This window comes from Melanostigma gelatinosum (assembly GCF_949748355.1).
Source record: "Melanostigma gelatinosum genome assembly, chromosome: 1".
NCBI lineage: Eukaryota > Metazoa > Chordata > Actinopteri > Perciformes > Zoarcidae > Melanostigma > Melanostigma gelatinosum.
Genome location: NC_136634.1, coordinates 835,608 through 856,172, shown reverse-complemented (window position 1 = coordinate 856,172; position 20,565 = coordinate 835,608). Strand labels below are relative to the sequence as shown.

Sequence of the window (20,565 nt, the reverse complement as noted above, 5' to 3'; positions counted from 1 at the left end):
ATCAGGACTGGATCAGTAGTGGATCAGGACTGGATCAGTAGTGGATCAGGACTGGATCAGTAGTGGATCAGGACTGGATCAGTAGTGGATCAGGACTGGATCAGGACTGAATCAGGACTGAATCAGGACTGGATCAGGACTGAATCAGGACTGAATCAGGACTGGATCAGGACTGGATCAGTAGTGGATCAGTACTGGATCAGGACTGGATCAGCAGTGGATCAGGACTGGATCAGCAGTGGATCAGCAGTGGATCAGGACTGGATCAGTAGTGGATCAGTACTGGATCAGGACTGGATCAGCAGTGGATCAGGACTGGATCAGCAGTGGATCAGTAGTGGATCAGGACTGGATCAGTAGTGGATCAGGACTGGATCAGTAGTGGATCAGGACTGGATCAGTAGTGGATCAGGACTGGATCAGTAGTGGATTAGTACTGGATCAGGACTGGATCAGCAGTGGATCAGGACTGGATCAGCAGTGGATCAGTAGTGGATCAGGACTGGATCAGTAGTGGATCAGGACTGGATCAGTACTGGATCAGGACTGGATCAGTACTGGATCAGGACTGGATCAGCAGTGGATCAGGACTGGATCAGCAGTGGATCAGTAGTGGATCAGGACTGGATCAGTAGTGGATCAGTACTGGATCAGTAGTGGATCAGTACTGGATCAGGACTGGATCAGCAGTGGATCAGGACTGGATCAGCAGTGGATCAGGACTGGATCAGTAGTGGATCAGGACTGGATCAGGACTGGATCAGCAGTGGATCAGTAGTGGATCAGGACTGGATCAGTAGTGGATCAGGACTGGATCAGTAGTGGATCAGGACTGGATCAGTAGTGGATCAGGACTGGATCAGGACTGGATCAGGACTGGATCAGGACTGGATCAGCAGTGGATCAGTCGTGGATCAGGACTGGATCAGTAGTGGATCAGGACTGGATCAGTAGTGGATCAGGACTGGATCAGGACTGGATCAGTACTGGATCAGGACTGGATCAGTAGTGGATCAGTAGTGGATCAGGACTGGATCAGTACTGGATCAGGACTGGATCAGCAGTGGATCAGTAGTGGATCAGCAGTGGATCAGCAGTGGATCAGCAGTGGATCAGGACTGGATCAGTAGTGGATCAGGACTGGATCAGCAGTGGATCAGGACTGGATCAGTAGTGGATCAGGACTGGATCAGGACTGGATCAGTAGTGGATCAGGACTGGATCAGGACTGGATCAGTAGTGGATCAGGACTGGATCAGGACTGGATCAGTACTGGATCAGGACTGGATCAGTAGTGGATCAGTAGTGGATCAGGACTGGATCAGTACTGGATCAGGACTGGATCAGTACTGGATCAGGACTGGATCAGTAGTGGATCAGGACTGGATCAGCAGTGGATCAGCAGTGGATCAGGACTGGATCAGTAGTGGATCAGGACTGGATCAGTAGTGGATCAGGACTGGATCAGGACTGGATCAGTAGTGGATCAGGACTGGATCAGTAGTGGATCAGGACTGGATCAGTAGTGGATCAGGACTGGATCAGGACTGGATCAGTAGTGGATCAGGACTGAATCAGGACTGAATCAGGACTGGATCAGGACTGAATCAGGACTGAATCAGGACTGAATCAGGACTGAATCAGGACTGGATCAGGACTGGATCAGTAGTGGATCAGTACTGGATCAGGACTGGATCAGCAGTGGATCAGGACTGGATCAGCAGTGGATCAGCAGTGGATCAGGACTGGATCAGTAGTGGATCAGTACTGGATCAGGACTGGATCAGCAGTGGATCAGGACTGGATCAGCAGTGGATCAGTAGTGGATCAGGACTGGATCAGTAGTGGATCAGGACTGGATCAGTAGTGGATTAGTACTGGATCAGGACTGGATCAGCAGTGGATCAGGACTGGATCAGCAGTGGATCAGTAGTGGATCAGGACTGGATCAGTAGTGGATCAGGACTGGATCAGTACTGGATCAGGACTGGATCAGTACTGGATCAGGACTGGATCAGCAGTGGATCAGGACTGGATCAGCAGTGGATCAGTAGTGGATCAGGACTGGATCAGTAGTGGATCAGGACTGGATCAGTAGTGGATCAGTACTGGATCAGGACTGGATCAGCAGTGGATCAGGACTGGATCAGCAGTGGATCAGGACTGGATCAGTAGTGGATCAGGACTGGATCAGTAGTGGATCAGCAGTGGATCAGGACTGGATCAGTAGTGGATCAGTAGTGGATCAGGACTGGATCAGTAGTGGATCAGGACTGGATCAGTAGTGGATCAGGACTGGATCAGTAGTGGATCAGGACTGGATCAGGACTGGATCAGGACTGGATCAGCAGTGGATCAGTAGTGGATCAGGACTGGATCAGTAGTGGATCAGGACTGGATCAGTAGTGGATCAGGACTGGATCAGCAGTGGATCAGTAGTGGATCAGGACTGGATCAGTAGTGGATCAGGACTGGATCAGTAGTGGATCAGGACTGGATCAGTAGTGGATCAGGACTGGATCAGTAGTGGATCAGGACTGGATCAGGACTGGATCAGCAGTGGATCAGGACTGGATCAGCAGTGGATCAGGACTGGATCAGTAGTGGATCAGCAGTGGATCAGGACTGGATCAGTAGTGGATCAGGACTGGATCAGGACTGGATCAGCAGAGGATCATATCACTGAAATGTTATGTTTTATGTTTGTTATATGCCGATGAGGCGTTATCTAAAGGTAACTATTTAAAGGTAATCTTCAGACGCAAACTGTTTACATTCTAATGAACGATTATCTTGCAGAATTTTACTGAGATTATTTATGATTCATATTTACTTTTTCTATTGTTAAGATTTATTATTTTTTAATTATTTAAGTTTTTCTTAGGTCTCTGTCGTCATATATTTCATCTATGAAGGTTGAATGAACGGATACAAAAAATCAGTAATTTGCGTCAAAAAGCTTTAAAAAGGGTCAAAAGTGTGGTTTTAACTGAACTTTATTTAAACAAACGGGTACATACAGGAACTCTGCAAAGCCTTCTGGGTAACGTGTGTGTGTGTGTGTTCAGGATGAAGGGCGAGGAGAACACTGTGGTGAGAGACTACGTTCTACCAGACTTCAGCTCCATCAAGAAAGGATTCTGTAAGGTAAGAAAACACCTTTTTTAAAGATATTTCCTGAGCTTTCGGCTCAGATAGATGAGCTTCCTCTCAGCGGTCCGTCCCTCTTTCCTGTCCCCCAGCCTCCAGACGAGATGGTCTTCAGTGGGAAGTACAAGACCGGGGAGCAGATCCTGAGACTCGCCAACGAGCGCTTTGCCGTCCCAGAGATGCTCTTCCACCCGTCGGACATCGGCCTCCAGGAGACTGGGATCCCAGAGGCCATCGTGGACTCCATCCAGTCTCTGCCTGAAGGTCTCTTGAGTACTGGACCTCATGGTCCTGAGAGTCTAGCAGACTCTGGTCTCTATTAAGATCCGGATCTTTAATCATTTTAATGTCGCATGTCCAGAAAATGTGTTTTACTCTGAGTTTGTCTTTGTTTTGTTCATAATTTGGAGCTATTCAATGAATGAAAACAGTGAAACTCGTCCCTGTGTGTCCACATGCAGTTATTATATTCAGTAAATATGTCTCATGTCTGTGTCTGTGTGTGTGTGTGGTTCCTCCTCCAGAGATGCAGGCTCACTTCTACCAGAACGTGGTCCTGACTGGAGGAAACACTTTGTTCTCTGGCTTCAGAGAGCGGCTGGAGGCGGAGCTCCGATCTCTAGCCCCCGCCCACCTCCCCGTGTCCGTCCTGCAGCCGGAGAAGTGAGTTAAGAAAGTAAAATAACAATGTGACCGACTCGTCTCTGCTGCAGGACACTCTGCTATTTAACCAGCATAACACACACCAATCTACCACACGTAACAGAGATGTGCATTGTGGGTAATGTAGGCACTGGGAAGAAGAATGCATGTTTCCATTTCGATCCTTTAGAGTCTGTTGACGTTAAGAGTGTGATGATGTCTGTGGAGGATTCATTTAAAGAAAATAAAGATTTGTGAGTTGTATGAGAAGCCACAAAGTAAATGGAATTGGAAGAGGTGGTGGAGAGGAGAACCCGGACCACCACCTCCTGCAGGGACAGATCATCCTCCACATAGCTGCTCACCGCTACACTGCTGTCTTTCACAGAGTTACTTCATTCAACACTATTCTATTTCATTGTACATACTGTGCATTTTTGTTATTTTATCTTCTATATTCTGATACGTAATATGTCCGACTCTGTTATTCTATTGTATATATTGTGCATTTTTTAATACTTAATATTTGTGGTTACTCTGTTACGTTGCTTACTTGGTGTGTCTTGCTGCTGAAACATACAAGTTTCCCCCTGGGGATGAATAAAGTACCTATCTATCTATTATCTATCTATTATCTATCTATCTATTATCTATCTATCTATCTATCTATCTATCTATCTATCTATTATCTATCTATTATCTATCTATCTATCTATCTATCTATCTATCTATCTATTATCTATCTATTATCTATCTATCTATCTATCTATCTATCTATCTATCTATCTATCTATCTATCTATCTATCTATCTATCTATCTATCTATCTATCTATCTATCTATCTATCTATCTATCTATCTATCTATCTATCTATCTATCTATCTATCTATCTATCTATCTATCTATCTATTATCTATCTATTATCTATCTATTAATCTATTATCTATCTATTATCTATCTATTATCTATCTATTATCTATCTATTATCTATCTATTATCTATCTATTAATCTATTATCTATCTATTATCTATCTATTAATCTATTATCTATCTATTATCTATCTATTAATCTATTATCTATCTATTATCTATCTATTATCTATCTATTATCTATCTATTAATCTATTATCTATCTATTAATCTATTATCTATCTATTATCTATCTATTATCTATCTATTATCTATCTATTATCTATCTATTATCTATCTATTATCTATCTATTATCTATCTATTAATCTAGTATCTATCTATTATCTATTATCTATCTATTAATCTATTATCTATCTATCTATTATCTATCTATTATCTATTATCTATCTATTAATCTATTATCTATCTATTATCTATCTTAATCTATTATCTATCTATTATCTATCTATCTATTATCTATCTATCTATTATCTATCTTAATCTATTATCTATCTATTATCTATCTATCTATTATCTATCTATTAATCTATTATCTATCTATTATCTATCTATTATCTATCTATTATCTATCTATCTATTAATCTATTATCTATCTATTAATCTATTATCTATCTATTATCTATCTATCTATTAATCTATTATCTATCTATTATCTATCTATCTATTATCTATCTATTAATCTATTATCTATCTATTATCTATCTATCTATTATCTATCTATCTATTATCTATCTATTATCTATCTATTATCTATCTATTATATATCTATCTATTATCTATCTATTATCTATCTATTATCTATCTATCTATCTATTATCTATCTATTATCTATCTATCTATTATCTATCTATCTATTATCTATCTATCTATTATCTATCTATCTATTATCTATCTAGTATCTATCTATTATCTATCTATCTATTATCTATCTATTATCTATCTATTATCTATCTATTATATATCTATCTATTATCTATTATCTATCTATTATCTATCTATCTATCTATTATCTATCTATTATCTATCTATTATCTATCTATTATATATCTATCTATTATCTATCTATTATCTATCTATTATCTATCTATTATCTATCTATTATCTATCTATCTATCTATTATCTATCTATTATATATCTATTATCTATCTATCTATCTATTATCTATCTATTATCTATCTATCTATTATCTATCTATCTATTATCTATCTATTATCTATCTATCTATCTATCTATTATCTATCTATTATATATCTATTATCTATCTATCTATCTATTATCTATCTATTATCTATCTATCTATTATCTATTATCTATCTATTATCTATCTATTATCTATCTATTATCTATCTATCTATCTATTATCTATCTATCTATTATCTATCTATCTATTATCTATCTATTATCTATCTATTATCTATCTATTATCTATCTATTATCTATCTATTATCTATCTATTATCTATCTATCTATCTATTATCTATCTATCTATTATCTATCTATCTATTATCTATCTATTATCTATCTATTATCTATCTATTATCTATCTATCTATCTATTATCTATCTATTATCTATCTATTATCTATCTATTAATCTATTATCTATCTATTAATCTATTATCTATCTATTAATCTATTATCTATCTATTAATCTATTATCTATCTATTAGTCCGTCCGTCCGTCCGTCTGTCTGTCTGTCTAACATTATAAAGCAGATTTATTTATTTAGCACACTTCAGCAACAAGGAAACTCAAAGTAGGAAAAGAAGCACATGCTAAAGATGAAATAAGGATGGTGTCGTGTCATTAATGTGTTCATTTGAACATGCGTGTGTCCTTTAGTCCGATCAGTTACTCGTGGGAAGGAGGGAAGCTGCTGGCTCACAGTCCGGACTACGACGAGATCATCGTGACCCGAGACGACTACGAAGAGAACGGACATTTCATCTGTGAAGAGAAGTTTGATATCTGACTGAAACAGGAAGTCTCTTCTTCTTCTGCAGCATCGTGGGGGAAACGCCTGTAAAGAGAACGGGCTTCAAAACGAGTGAAATGTTTGTTTTTCTCTCCAGCTGTTATGTTTTATTTTGTACCCGAGTCTGTGCTGAAGGTTTTATATCCTGATAAAAGTCTTTTTTATTGTTAGTAAATTGACAACGGGTAATACACGAGTATGATTTAAGCAGTCTTGAACATCACTGGTTTAACATTTTATATTATAGAGGAGCAGGGGTTTTAATCCTGGGTTACTTCTTATAATTATAATAATCTGCTTTCTGTGTCAGTCAAACATCTATACGTGTGAATGTCTGTGATGCTTTTATTTTGTAGAAAGTCGCTTCACTAATAGATGTTATTTAGTTTAGTAGACGGAGAAATAAACTCTGTTAAGAGAGACAAAGATGAATCAGAAGAGAAGAAATCAGCAAAGAAACAGGAAGCTTAGATTTAAACAGGAACAGCTTCCTGTTTCAGTGTTTAGGAGTTTCACAATAAAAGCATCCAAGAAAAAGCTGGAGTTAACTGTCAAAGCTCTTCTTCAGACTTCACAGTAGAAACAGAAGGTTAGTAGAGTTACTGTTGGAACATCAGCTGATCTAATCACAGTTTAAACCTCTTTAATCTGTATTTACTGATCAACAATCAAACTTCTTCATACTGTTTTTATCTGTTCAAATATTATTAAAGGACAGAAGAACATATTGAATTGCAGTGTATAATCCAACGTACTCAGTATTTAACATGTTGATCAGATCATGATTTACTATTTACAGATTGATTTTAAAGAGACTTTTATAAATATCTTCATCAATCTGTTTCCAGGAAGAACAAAGTACAACCATCTTTATTTACCACACGGGATCTTTTTATACTTTTGAACTACATTTTCCGGATTATACTGATGTACTTTTACTGAAGTAACATTGTCAGAGCATTACTTTGACTTGTAACAATATTTTTATAGTGTGTTTTAGTACTTTTACGATCAATTCTCAAAACTGTTTTGTCAATGTACTTTTACTTATGTGTCAATACTTAATGAAGTATTTGACAGTGTGTTATTAGTACTTTTACGATCAATACTTGAAACAGTATTTTGGAATTGTACTTTTACTTGGGTATTAATACTGAATGAATTATTTTACTCTGTGGTATTAATCAATACTTTTACTTCAGTATCAAGGCAGCACTTTTACCTTTAGCAGAGTATTTTACAGTGTGTAGTACTTTTACTGCAGTAAAGGATCTGAGTACTTCAAGGACCACTGATTTAAAAAAAAAAAAAAAAAACGTTGGTCCTTTCATCCGGGTTCTTTCCTCCGACCGATTGTGGCGGGAATCCATCTTAAACTCGGCTAGCTCGGTTAGCTTCGCTTCCTTTAGTTTGTGTCTTAACCAGTTGATTCTAGCTTCATTTAGAACGTAACACGAACACTAGAATCGGGTATCGAGGTCCGTTTTATTTAAAGAGTTCACTACAATAACGTTGTGTCTCTCTATCAAAGACATTGAGTCAAGAAGTAGCTTGAATCCATTTGTAGCAACCGCTAAGCTAACAGAGAGCTAGCTCGGTAGCATTAGCCGCCATTAGCAGCACTTCAGCAGAATCCATTTGTGTAGCTTAGTCTGCTCGAGCTAGCTTAGGTAACGTCAGCATTAAATAGACGAGGTTAGAAGAAGAATGGCAACAGGGAGAAGACAGATGAAGAAGAAACACCCGGAAGAAAAATTAGATAAAAAGGTTTTTGATTTTATGACAGAAGATGAAAAGAAAGAGCTGAGCGGCTCAGAGGAGGATGTCAGAGAAGGTAAGTGTACCGCTAGCTCATGGTAGCTACTGTTAGCTAACATTACATAACATACACATATAATATATATATATAGAATATTATAAATACATTAGAATGTTAGTTGAAATGTACACTATAACTAAATGCAACGCATTGTTTATGCAAAGTTGAATAATTGCTCACAATTATTGAACACTGATTATCATGTGATTGTCAGACATTGAATGTGTTGTAACTCAGTTATCCTGTTCTACACATGACATCTATTGCACTTCTGTCCGTCCTGGGAGAGGGACCCCTCCTCTTGCTCTCCCACAGGTCTCTCCCTCTTTTCTCCCTGTTAAAGGGTTTTTTGGGGGAGTTTTTCCTGTTCTGATGTGAGGGTTCCGGGGGATGTCAAATATGTAACGTTACATATTGTAAAGCCCTCTGAGGTTTTGGGCAATACAAAAATTTATTGAATTGAAATATAATCCTATGTAATATATTTTATTCTGAAATGGATCATTCTGCAGAATGAGTACTTTATTTTAAGTATATTGAATTCTAAAACTTGTAAAATTACATTTTGAATGCATGATTTTTTTTTTTTTTTTTTAAGTATTTCAGTATTTCTACACTGTAGTGTGACTACTTTTATCTGAATAAAGTTAGCATTAGCTTTCTAGCTACGAAACGAACATTAATAATTCATTTCTTTGTCCCCAGATGAAACTCCGATGGGGGAAAAGTCGGCCAAGAAGAGACCAGCATCCGACTTTGAAGAGGAGGCAACGAGTGCTGTCGGGTATTGAAACTCTTTAATTACAGCTTAATTTATTAGCTATATTTAATGTATAGTTATATTATATATAGTATGTGACATTTAAAGCTACGTCTCTCTCTTTTCTCACCTTCAGAAATGAGGTTCACTCCATGTTGGAGAAATTCGGAGGTAAGCAGCTTTGTGCAGGTGTGTTTGTTTTTCCTCTGCTCGAAGCGAAGTCGTTCTCTCTCCTGTTTAATGCATCTTTGACCAGCTTTTATACCACACTATTGATGATTTTATACTTTATATCCTACACTATATTATGTACCATTATACTACTGTTATAGTTGATGGTTTCATATAGCTTTACATGTAGCGTTACTATACTTAGCTGCTACTAATCACACCACTATGTATATTTGTATTGTATTTCATATACTGTACTCATTATTTCACCTTTTCTCTGTGTAAGCTATACATCAATATTTATGTCCTTTTTCCAACAACAGCTCATCCTATTCATATAAAGTCCAGTGTAAACGGAATACAACCCCAATACTCACATATTGTACTATCGGGATATAAGAGTTATTGTTCTGCTTCCAGCTGACATCAGTAAGGTGATGCAGGGCAAGAAGAAACGTCTGGAGGCTCTGACCAAGAACTACATGAAGGGAAGTCAACACAAGCTGGAGCAGCTGTGGAACAGCCACCACGGACAGAGGTGAGGACACATCATGAGTATCTGATACTGCTGAGGAGTACAATGACACACGATATGAGGGGGGTGAAGTGGAGAGTAAGACAGGATATAAGTTACAGTATTATGAACTTAAATATGGGCTTAGTGTATATTTACATCTTCGTTTATTCATCTTTTGAGATGTTCTTTGAGATAAAACACCTCACAAATGTCCGTGAAAGTAAAGTACATTTACTCAAGTACTGCACTTTCATTTTGATGTACTTGTACTTTACTTGAGTATTTCTATTTTCTGCTACTTTATACTTCTACTCCTCCACATCTCAGAGGTACATATAGTACTTAATACTGTACTACACCTCAGAGGTACATATAGTACTTAATACTGTACTACACCTCAGAGGTACATATAGTACTTTATACTGTACCACATCTCAGAGGTACATATAGTACTTAATACTGTACTACATCTCAGAGGTACATATAGTACTTTATACTGTACTACATCTCAGAGGTACATATATTACTTTCTACTGTACTACATCTCAGAGGTACATATAGTACTTTCTACTGTACTGCACCTCAGGGGTACATGTGTGTGTGTTTTTACAGACAGAAGATGACTCAGCAGTATTCCCAGCAGGTGTCCTCAGCTCTGCAGCAGTGGGAGTCTGAAGCTCAGCGAGCTGAAGAACAGGAAGAGAAGCTCAACGTGTGTTCACTTCCTCCTTTGATTGGGTAGAAAAACGTCACATGCTTGATGCTCTGACCTCAGTGAAGAGAAAAACTCGATACTAACAAGACATCATGCTCGTGACTCTGTGACACTCCTTCTACAGAACCTGTTCAGACAGCAGCAGAAGATCCTGCAGCAGGCCCGAGTGGTCCAGAACCAGAAGCTGAAGACCGTCAGAGAACTCTACGAGCAGTTTGTGAAGGTTTCAGACAACAAACCCTTTAAAAACATCTCATACATGTGATATACAAACATCTCATACATGTGATATACAAACATCTCATACATGTGATATACAAACATCTCATACATGTGATATACAAACATCTCATACATGTGATATACAAACATCTCATACATGTGATATACAAACATCTCATACATGTGATATACAAACATCTCATGCATGTGATATACAAACATCTCATACATGTGATATATAAACATCTCATACATGTGATATACAAACATCTCATGCATGTGATATACAAACATCTCATGCATGTGATATATAAACATCTCATACATGTGATATACAAACATCTCATACATGTGATATACAAACATCTCATACATGTGATATATAAACATCTCATACATGTGATATACAAACATCTCATACATGTGATATACAAACATCTCATACATGTGACATACAAACATCTCATACATGTGACATACAAACATCTCATACATGTGATATACAAACATCTCATACATGTGATATACAAACATCTCATACATGTGATATACAAACATCTCATACATGTGATATATAAACATCTCATGCATGTGATATACAAACATCTCATACATGTGATATATAAACATCTCATACATGTGATATACAAACATCTCATACATGTGATATACAAACATCTCATACATGTGATATACATGTGATATATAAACATCTCATACATGTGATATACAAACATCTCATACATGTGATATACATGTGATATACAAACATCTCATACATGTGATATACATGTGATATATAAACATCTCATACATGTGATATACAAACATCTCATACATGTGATATACATGTGATATATAAACATCTCATACATGTGATATACAAACATCTCATACATGTGATATACAAACATCTCATACATGTGATATACAAACATCTCATACATGTGATATATAAACATCTCATACATGTGATATATAAACATCTCATGCATGTGATATACATGTGATATACAAACATCTCATACATATGATATACAAACATCTCATACATGTGATATACAAACATCTCATACATGTGATATATAAACATCTCATACATGTGATATACATGTGATATACGAACATCTCATACATGTGATATATAAACATCTCATGCATGTGATATACAAACATCTCATACATGTGATATATAAACATCTCATACATGTGATATATAAACATCTCATACATGTGATATACAAACATCTCATGCATGTGATATATAAACATCTCATACATGTGATATACAAACATCTCATACATGTGATATACAAACATCTCATGCATGTGATATACAAACATCTCATGCATGTGATATACAAACATCTCATACATGTGATATATAAACATCTCATACATGTGATATACAAACATCTCATACATGTGATATACAAACATCTCATACATGTGATATACAAACATCTCATACATGTGATATATAAACATCTCATACATGTGATATATAAACATCTCATACATGTGATATACAAACATCTCATACATGTGATATATAAACATCTCATACATGTGATATATAAACATCTCATGCATGTGATATATAAACATCTCATACATGTGATATACAAACATCTCATGCATGTGATATATAAACATCTCATACATGTGATATACAAACATCTCATACATGTGATATATAAACATCTCATACATGTGATATATAAACATCTCATACATGTGATATATAAACATCTCATACATGTGATATATAAACATCTCATGCATGTGATATACAAACATCTCATACATGTGATATATAAACATCTCATGCACCTCTTTAAGTCCAGCTGGTGTTTGTTGAAGAAGTCAACGTGGATCTGTTTGTTTCCTCCTCCAGAACATGGAGGACATGGAGAAGAGCCACGACACCTTCCTGGTGGGGGCGCAGCAGGAGCTGAGGAAGGAGATGGCCACGCTGCAGAAGAAGATTCTCATGGACACGGTACGTTAGCACTCATCCACATCAGCTCCACTCAGTGACCTCACAGCTGATGTCACAGATTGATTCAATATATTGTTGACAACAAATGACATGTTGTGAATAATACAAAAGATCAAAGAAAGTATTCAGCATTTCCTTTACAATGTATTGTATTCTATCCTTTAATGTTTTGTTACTTGTTTGTCGTTAAACTGCGAGACAGACAGATGGAGAGATACAGAGAGACAATATATTATAGTATATATATTATAGTACATATATAAATATTAGTGCTGGGCAACGATTCAAATGTTGAATCGCGATTAATCGCATGGATGTTTTGCGATTAATCGCGATTAATCACATGGTTATGGCAAAGTTCAATAATGAATTCAAAAGTAATGTATTGCGCACTTTTATTTTAAAGTACTGCTATAAGAACTAAAGGGCAATAACATTTGATTCACGAGATGCAGGCAGCATGTTTCATACTTAATGTGAATATAATTAATACTTTGTCGGCATCTTATTCTGAAAACCGGATGTTCGTCTGAAGAAACCGGATGTTGTCTCACGTTAATGTTTCCGCTAACTTTCAAAGTCCTTCGCTCCCGATCTGTGCGTTTCAATGTGTTTACGGTGAATGTCAGCATGTAGCTGCACTAACATGTGAGTGTGTGTGAGTTGACCAGCGATGTCCAGTCGTCTCCCGGGAGAGCAGCGGAAGCATTTTCTCTACGGCAACCCTGAAATCATATCTCTAATACAAAACCATAAACATGAGACAGGCTGACTACAGGATGTTTGCTGGCTTTATCCCACTGTTCTTGTCATCCTCTTGTTGTTATGTCTATGTATTGTCTCTTGTCTTTCAGTTGTTTTTTTTTGTAATTTAAAAAATGCGTTAACGCGCGTTAAAATAGTTGTCGGCTTTAATTAATGAATGCGTTAACGCGAAATTAACGTGTTACCTTGCCCAGCACGAATAAATATATATTCAGTGATGTCACATCCTGTTGTCCTCGTGTTGTTTCCACAGCAACAGCAGGAGATGGCGACGGTCCGTAAGTCTCTTCAGTCCATGCTGTTCTAAGGGGCTACTTCCTGCTTCAGGGATGCATTCTGGGTGTTGGAGTTTGCATGGTTATTGTAGTTTGTTGCAAAAAACGTTTTTACAGAACTATGTGTTCAGCTTCTTTTTTACTCGTTTAACAAGGATATTTGTTGTTTGTTGAAAGTGAAGACTTTAGTTTTCATGCAGACTTTTATATTGAAGTCAACGTGTTTAAGAGTTCTGCTGACTATTGACATTGTGTGTTACAGTACAGGAATAAATCAAATGTGTGAAGAGTGAAGATGTTTTTATTTTATCTTCAACATAATACAAAAATCAGACCGAAGAAAAACAGAGCGTCTGGGTTAAGATCCAAGTACACATATATGTATACACACACATATATATATACACACATATATATATATATATATATACACATATATATATATATATGTGTGTATATATATATATATCTGAGTTGCCCTCTTGTATTTCCGACACTAAAGGGCAAAACTGCCCCTAATAAATATAATGTTGCCCCTGATATCACTAGAGAGGGGCAACAAACGCCCCATAATGTCCTCAAATAACAATGATCATTTAATGAACTTGTGAAAAACATCGTAGCCTATATGACCCGGTCCAGTTGCCATCGAATGTTTTTGATTTTCGCCTTGACTGATGTTGCGTGAAGAACCGAACGTTCTAAACAAATGAATAAATGGAGCGCTTCTTAATCAGACCTACTGGGAGACTGCGGTCCACTCACAGACACTCACATGTTAGTGCAGCTCTACGCTGACATTCACCGTAAACACATTCAAACGCACAGATCGGGAGAGAAGGACTTTGAAAGTTAGCGGTAAGATTAACGTGAGACAACATCCGGTTTCTTCAGACCAACAAAAACATGACGTAGATATGTTTGCAGTTCTCAAGATGTATATTTAAATATCACCTTCCACACATCAAGATAAAGTTATGAACACCGGCTGAATATCTCTGATCAGAATCATTATAACTGTGTTATAACTGCTGCTGTGTGAAGAGAATACTGCTGCTAACAACCTGATGTGTTTAAAGTGTTCACACACAATGTTGAATGTCATTTATGAAATGTCCTTCAAGTATTAATAAAACTAAAATGCGGTCAGAAGGTCAAGAATCACATACGAGACACTCGTCCTCTTCAAACAGATTTATTTCAACTATTTGTAGAAACTTGGATCATAGAAGTGTTCTTTATAAAGATCACCAGTTTTTATCTGCATTGTTTCTATTTCAATGTAAAGTTATGTATAAAAATATGACATGATCAGTTGAAACATGATCTTGAGGGAATCATGTGATCATGAGGTGCTGACCGGGTCTACGTTGGATTCAAAGGAGACGTATTCAGCGTCAGACTTGTATTCTGTTTCTAATGGGACATGCTCTAATGTTCAAAAACACATTCAGGATCTGAATAAACCTGAATTCACCCTCTGTTTGAGCGCCTGTCTCTTTAAGACCACAGGCTGCTCTGATTGGCTGGTGGGCGGTTTATTCTAATGAGCCTGTATGTGACGTACAAGAGGAACCAAATCTGATTGGCTCGTTAAATCACATGTTTTCTGATCAACACAGACTGAAACAAACCGTGTAAAGAACTTTATTTTGGTTATTTCGGATGTTTATATTCGATTTATTTATTCACATTATTATTAATTGCTATTATTTGTGGAGTTTTAAATCAGCAAAAATACATCAAATCAAACCCCGTCAGACCCAGAACCACCAGAGACTCAGCAGAGTCCCCGTCAGACCCAGAACCACCAGAGACTCAGCAGAGTCCCCGTCAGACCCAGAACCACCAGAGACTCAGCAGAGTCCCCGTCAGACTCAGAGCCAGAGTCAGGACCGGCGGCGCCGCGGCCACAGCGGCGCCGGTGTTGCAGAGGTTGCTGCTGCAGCATCGGTACGTGAAGCCGGAGATCGCCGGGAACATCTGGGACAGACGGGAGTTATCACAGTCTGTGTACCGGAGACACTGACGGATGGTCTTACCTCCTGGAGGGACAGACACACGGTGAGGACAGACACGCGGTGAGGACAGACACGCGGTGAGGACAGACACGAGGTGAGGACAGACACTAGGTGAGGACAGACACGCGGTGAGGACAGACACGAGGTGAGGACAGACACGAGGTGAGTACAGACACGCGGTGAGGACAGACACGTGGTGAGGACAGACACGAGGTGAGGACAGACACACGGTGAGGACAGACACGCGGTGAGGACAGACACGCGGTGAGGACAGACACGAGGTGAGTACAGACACGCGGTGAGGACAGACACGCGGTGAGGACAGACGAGGTGAGGACAGACACGAGGTGAGGACAGATGCGGTGAGGACACACACGAGGTAAGGACATACACGAGGTGAGGACAGACACGAGGTGAGGACAGACACACGCACGGTGAGGAGACACACACGGTGAGGAGACACACACGGTGAGGACAGACACGAGGTGAGGAAAGACACGAGGTGAGGACAGACACGCGGTGAGGACACACAAGGTGAGGACACACACGAGGTGAGGACAGACACGAGGTGAGGACAGACACGCGGTGAGGACAGACACGAGGTGAGGACAGACACGAGGTGAGGACACACACGAGGTGAGGACAGACACGTGGTGAGGACAGACACGAGGTGAGGACAGACACGAGGTGAGGACACACACGAGGTGAGGACAGACACACGGTGAGGACAGACACACGGTGAGGACACACGAGGTGAGGACAGACACACGGTGAGGACAGACACGGTGAGGACAGACACGAGGTGAGGACAGACACACGGTGAGGACAGACACGGTGAGGACAGACACGAGGTGAGGACAGACACACGGTGAGGACAGACACGGTGAGGACAGACACGAGGTGAGGACAGACACGAGGTGAGGACAGACACACGGTGAGGACAGACACGAGGTGAGGACAGACACACGGTGAGGACAGACACGGTGAGGACAGACACGGTGAGGACAGACACGGTGAGGACAAACACGAGGTGAGGACAGACACGAGGTGAGGACAGACACACGGTGAGGACAGACACGGTGAGGACAGACACGGTGAGGACAGACACGGTGAGGACAGACACACGGTGAGGACAGACACGGTGAGGACAGACACGGTGAGGACAGACACGGTGAGGACAGACACGAGGTGAGGACAGACACGAGGTGAGGACAAACACATGGTGAGGACAGACACGGTGAGGACACACGAGGTTAGGACAGACACAAGGTGAGGACAGTGAGACTGGTTCAGGACCAGGTAGACAATCCTTATCATCACTTTAAGGTCAGTGCTCACCTCTCTCACTCAGAGAGATACAGGAGTCTTCATATGTGCACTCCTGGACGTTCTCACAGCGTCCAGTGTAATCAGAGCACTTGTAGCAGCGAAGTCCAGAACCTGAAGAAGAAGAAGGAGAAAGAGAAGAAAGAGGAGGAGAAGAAGAAGTGTGTATTATGTGGCGTCCTCTAGTGGTGAGGTTGCAGATTACAATGAAACAAGAGAAGAAGAAGTGTGTGAACTCTCTACAGACTCTTTGTGTTCGTCACGGGGCATGATGGTGGACTCAAACGCAGACCAGAAGAGTCAAATGGGAATTTAATAAACACTTAAATCAGAACATGGACACTACAAGAACACACCGGGAATCCAGGGACGAGACAAGAGACGAGGCAGGACAGGCAGACAAGACAAGACAACGGGCGGGTAGAACAAACAATGAGCTGACAGTGAGCGAGTGAGAGACGGGGTCATAAGGTGACTAGAACAGGTGAGGGGAGCTGGACTGGTGCTGAGGGAGTGGTTGACAGGAAGAGGGAGGAGCTACAGAAAGACAGAACACAGAAGGCAAAGCCTGATCGTGACAGTTTGTCCATTCAGGGCTTCTGTATGAAGATGAAGAGGATCTGCTCCGTAAGCAGACACACAAGGTTCATTCTGACGATTCTTCATGTTTCATTACATTTCCATGAAATGATGTTGAGTTTCTGTTCCAACGTAGTGAAGAACAGCTGAGACCAGAGGACACTGATGATGAAGAGGACAGACTCACTGATGATGAAGAGGACAGACTCACTGATGATGAAGAGGACAGACTCACTGATGATGAAGAGGACAGACTCACTGATGAGGTACTTGTACTTGTATTTCCTTCGTCTCTTCTACATCTCAAAGTAAACGTTGTGTTTTCTACATTCATCTAATAACTTTGTTGACTTTGCAGATTCAGATTATTAATATAAAATGACATATTATTATATTATCAATGATGAGATAACACTTTATGATACATCAATTATTATAATGCAACAATATTATATATTATTCTGCAAAATGAGCACTTCTACTTTGGGTCCTGTCAGAATATTCTGATGCTGATATTTTGCTACTTTTAATTTAAATGCAGGAAGTTTCCACTCTGTAGTATAAGTACCTCTATCTCTGGTTCTGTGAGTTTAAACTTGTAGTTTTACTGTGTTTCTTCACAGTATGAAGGCTCAGCGGACGGATACTTTCATGAAGATGTTTGTGATGCGTCCACTCACCCACATGAAGCATCCCACACCAGAGCAGCAGGAGAAATCCGAGGCAGCGAGTCATGGCGTCATGCAGACCAGGACCAGGACCAGGAGACAGGACCAGGAGACAGGACCAGGAGACAGGACTAGGAGACAGGACCAGGAGACAGGACCAGGAGACAGGACCAGGAGACAGGACCAGGAGGAGTTCAGGTCTGGGGGTCTGGCTGTGTTGGTGTCTGGTCCTCTGTGAGGCAGCAGGCGACTGAGAACGTCTCTTTGTCCAGCGGACCACAAAGACTCGCTGTGTGGCCAAACCTCCTCCTCCTCCTCCTCCTCTTCCTCCTCCTCCTCTTCCTCACTTCATGGTGTTTATGCTCTTCTCGTCTCTTACAGGCTGCCCATGGACATGCTCATGGACATGCTCATGGACATGCTCATGGACATGCTGATGGACATGCTCATGGACATGCTGATGGACATGCTGATGGACATGCTGATGGACATGCTCATGGACATGCTGATGGACATGCTGATGGACATGCTGATGGACATGTTATACTTTACTTTGTCATCGTCGTTCGTAGTGTTTTGTTCTCCATAAAAACACTTCAAATGATCATAAAAACACATCTCTTCATTAGTATTGTTAATGATGAATAATAATGTGCTGAGAGCCCGAGTAACAGCTCATATTGTTAACAATGTGTTATTAATGTGTTCATGTGTTAACAATGTGTTATTAATGTGTTCATGTGTTAACAATGTGTTATTAATGTGTTCATGTGTTATTAATGTGTTCATGTGTTAACAATGTGTTATTAATGTGTTCATGTGTTAACAATGTGTTATTAATGTGTTCATGTGTTAACAATGTGTTATTAATGTGTTCATGTGTTATTAATGTGTTCATGTGTTAACAATGTGTTATTAATGTGTTCAGGTGTTAACAATGTGTTATTAATGTGTTTATCTGTTAACAATGTGTTATTAATGTGTTCATGTGTTAACAATGTGTTATTAATGTGTTCATGTGTTATTAATGTGTTCATGCGTTACCAATGTGTTATTAATGTGTTCATGTGTTAACAATGTGTTATTAATGTGTTCATGTGTTATTAATGTGTTCATGTGTTAACAATGTGTTATTAATGTGTTCATGTGTTATTAATGTGTTCATGTGTTAACAATGTGTTATTGATGTGTTCATGTGTTAACAATGTGTTATTAATGTGTTTATCTGTTAACAATGTGTTATTAATGTGTTCATGTGTTAACAATGTGTTATTAATGTGTTTATCTGTTAACAATGTGTTATTAATGTGTTTATCTGTTAACAATGTGTTATTAATGTGTTCATGTGTTAACAATGTGTTATTAATGTGTTCATGTGTTAACAATGTGTTATTAATGTGTTCATGTGTTAACAATGTGTTATTAATGTGTTCATGTGTTACCAATGTGTTATTAATGTGTTCATGTGTTAACAATGTGTTATTAATGTGTTCATGTGTTAACATATTGTTAACACATGAACACATTGTAAACGATACCTGAACAATGTAACATGTTCACATATGTATATATATACATATATACACATATATATATACGTATATATATATATATACATATATATATATACGTATCTATATATATATATATATATACATATATATATATATATACATATATATATATGTATATATACGTATATATATATATATATATATATATACATATATATATATATACATATATATATATGTATATATACATTAGTGCTGGGCAAGTTAATGCGTTATTATCGTGCGTTAACACAGTTTTTTTTTTATATTATTTTTCGGACATTTTTAACACAAGAACCAGCAGCGAGCGGTGAACAGCTGTTTGTGTGGCGTCTCTTCCGTCTCTTCACCTGCACTCCCCTGGGTCCTAAGTCCCTCCAGGTACAGCTTCTTATCACCCTCTATGTACCAACGTACATTCATAACAAATACCACATATTACGGTAATCAGCGTTGTTATGTGTCTGACCTAAA

At 38.7% G+C, this 20,565-nt stretch overlaps 3 protein-coding genes across 6 annotated transcripts in view; 2 read left to right on the top strand and 1 right to left on the bottom strand.

Annotated features, from left to right (window-relative positions):
* actr6 (actin related protein 6) overlaps positions 1-7,700 on the top strand; it is a 14,896-nt gene extending 7,196 nt beyond the window's left edge. For all 3 annotated transcript variants that reach the window (XM_079297076.1, XM_079297075.1, XM_079297074.1), the window contains exons 8-11: positions 3,069-3,147; positions 3,243-3,414; positions 3,675-3,813; positions 6,566-7,700. In XM_079297076.1, coding sequence (XP_079153202.1) covers positions 3,069-3,147; positions 3,243-3,414; positions 3,675-3,813; positions 6,566-6,695 — 520 coding nt within the window. In that variant the 3' untranslated portion in view covers positions 6,696-7,700. The remainder of the gene's footprint in view (positions 1-3,068; positions 3,148-3,242; positions 3,415-3,674; positions 3,814-6,565) is intronic.
* Positions 7,701-8,075: 375 nt separating this feature from the next.
* sycp3 (synaptonemal complex protein 3) lies at positions 8,076-14,205 on the top strand. Of its 2 annotated transcripts, none has more exons than XM_079276034.1 (8): positions 8,076-8,532; positions 9,223-9,301; positions 9,414-9,448; positions 9,869-9,986; positions 10,578-10,677; positions 10,805-10,903; positions 12,800-12,904; positions 13,923-14,205. In XM_079276034.1, the coding sequence occupies exons 1-8, from the start codon at positions 8,406-8,408 to the stop codon at positions 13,974-13,976; spliced, it is 717 nt and encodes a 238-aa protein (XP_079132160.1). In that variant the 5' UTR covers positions 8,076-8,405; the 3' UTR covers positions 13,977-14,205. The 2 variants fall into 2 exon arrangements, with proteins under 2 accessions (XP_079132160.1, XP_079132159.1); XM_079276033.1 differs by having other exon boundaries at positions 9,414-9,466.
* Positions 14,206-14,350: 145 nt separating this feature from the next.
* cd59b (CD59 molecule (CD59 blood group) b) lies at positions 14,351-18,900 on the bottom strand. The gene is made up of 3 exons (XM_079280026.1): positions 18,551-18,900; positions 17,304-17,405; positions 14,351-15,989 (listed from the first exon to the last, which is right to left on the bottom strand). The coding sequence occupies exons 1-3, from the start codon at positions 18,603-18,605 to the stop codon at positions 15,778-15,780; spliced, it is 369 nt and encodes a 122-aa protein (XP_079136152.1). The 5' UTR covers positions 18,606-18,900; the 3' UTR covers positions 14,351-15,777.
* Between the last annotated feature and the right edge of the window lie 1,665 nt (positions 18,901-20,565).

Coding starts and splice junctions, on each gene's coding strand:
- sycp3 (XM_079276033.1), top strand. CDS start 8,406: ATGGCAACAGGGAGAAGACAGATGAAGAAGAAACACCCGGAAGAAAAA. Junction 10,904..12,799: donor TCTACGAGCAGTTTGTGAAG/GTTTCAGACAAC, acceptor TTCCTCCTCCAG/AACATGGAGGACATGGAGAA. Junction 12,905..13,922: donor AGAAGATTCTCATGGACACG/GTACGTTAGCAC, acceptor TTGTTTCCACAG/CAACAGCAGGAGATGGCGAC.
- cd59b (XM_079280026.1), bottom strand. CDS start 18,605: ATGACTCGCTGCCTCGGATTTCTCCTGCTGCTCTGGTGTGGGATGCTT. Junction 17,406..18,550: donor GTGTGGGATGCTTCATGTGG/GTGAGTGGACGC, acceptor CTTCTTCTTCAG/GTTCTGGACTTCGCTGCTAC. Junction 15,990..17,303: donor TATCTCTCTGAGTGAGAGAG/GTGAGCACTGAC, acceptor CTGTCCCTCCAG/GAGGTAAGACCATCCGTCAG.